At 41.1% G+C, this 914-nt stretch overlaps 1 protein-coding gene across 1 annotated transcript; it reads left to right on the top strand.

The window, feature by feature from the left end:
• The first annotated feature begins 302 nt into the window (after positions 1–302).
• LOC119082913 lies at positions 303–677 on the top strand. The gene has a single exon (XM_037192568.1). The coding sequence runs from the start codon at positions 303–305 to the stop codon at positions 675–677; it is 375 nt and encodes a 124-aa protein (XP_037048463.1).
• The last annotated feature ends 237 nt before the right edge of the window (positions 678–914 follow it).

The raw sequence follows: 914 nt of genomic DNA, 5'->3' as shown, positions 1-914 counted from the left end.
TGTATCTTTTCTAAAGTTCATAGTCTGATTTGACATTATGTGTAGAGATTCGAGCACTTTTCGTTTTGCGTAATTGTGTTCCACTTCTAAAATCGAAACATTGTCTGTGTCCGGTACATGGCCAGCCTCGTAGAAATGGTGTACGAGTGCTGTCGTGTTTTCCAATTCACCAGTTTGATTAAACGTTTTGATGTCTTCTACATGTTCATCCGTTCGTAGAAGATGTGAAACTTGGATACAAACCAACCTTCAAAAATCGTTCGATTTTCACTAAACTCAAACAAAAAACTCCGATACCAGAGATGTACGATGTGGTTTACAATATACCGTGTCTGGGTGATGGCAGAAGGGCCAAGTGCGATCTCAGTTACATTGGCCAAACTGGACGCAAGACCAATGTACGAACGGATGAACATGTAGAAGACATCAAAACGTTTAATCAAACTGGTGAATTGGAAAACACGACAGCACTCGTACACCATTTCTACGAGGCTGGCCATGTACCGGACACAGACAATGTTTCGATTTTAGAAGTGGAACACAATTACGCAAAACGAAAAGTGCTCGAATCTCTACACATAATGTCAAATCAGACTATGAACTTTAGAAAAGATACAGAGAATATCAGCGCAGTGTATATAAGTCTCATTCAAGGGAAGAAAGCTCCATCCACGTAGCATTATACCAGTACATTGAAATTGTTCACAGTCATTCCAATAAGTGGTAATAGTTCGATCAACGTCAATTTTTGTTAGCCCCGTACGAAGTACGAAGGGGCTTATAGGATTACGATGCCGTGTGTAATTGATGGAATTCGAAGCAGACGGTGAGGGCAAAGTGTTTGCCTATGTTCATAGATGACGAATCCGCAATAAAAATTTGGGCCGTCTGTCCGTCTGTCCGTCTGTCCGTCA

Source organism: Bradysia coprophila, unplaced genomic scaffold, assembly GCF_014529535.1.
Source record: "Bradysia coprophila strain Holo2 unplaced genomic scaffold, BU_Bcop_v1 contig_50, whole genome shotgun sequence".
NCBI lineage: Eukaryota > Metazoa > Arthropoda > Insecta > Diptera > Sciaridae > Bradysia > Bradysia coprophila.
Note: the sequence above shows the minus strand (reverse complement) of the source record. Positions and strands in the feature narration are given on the sequence as shown.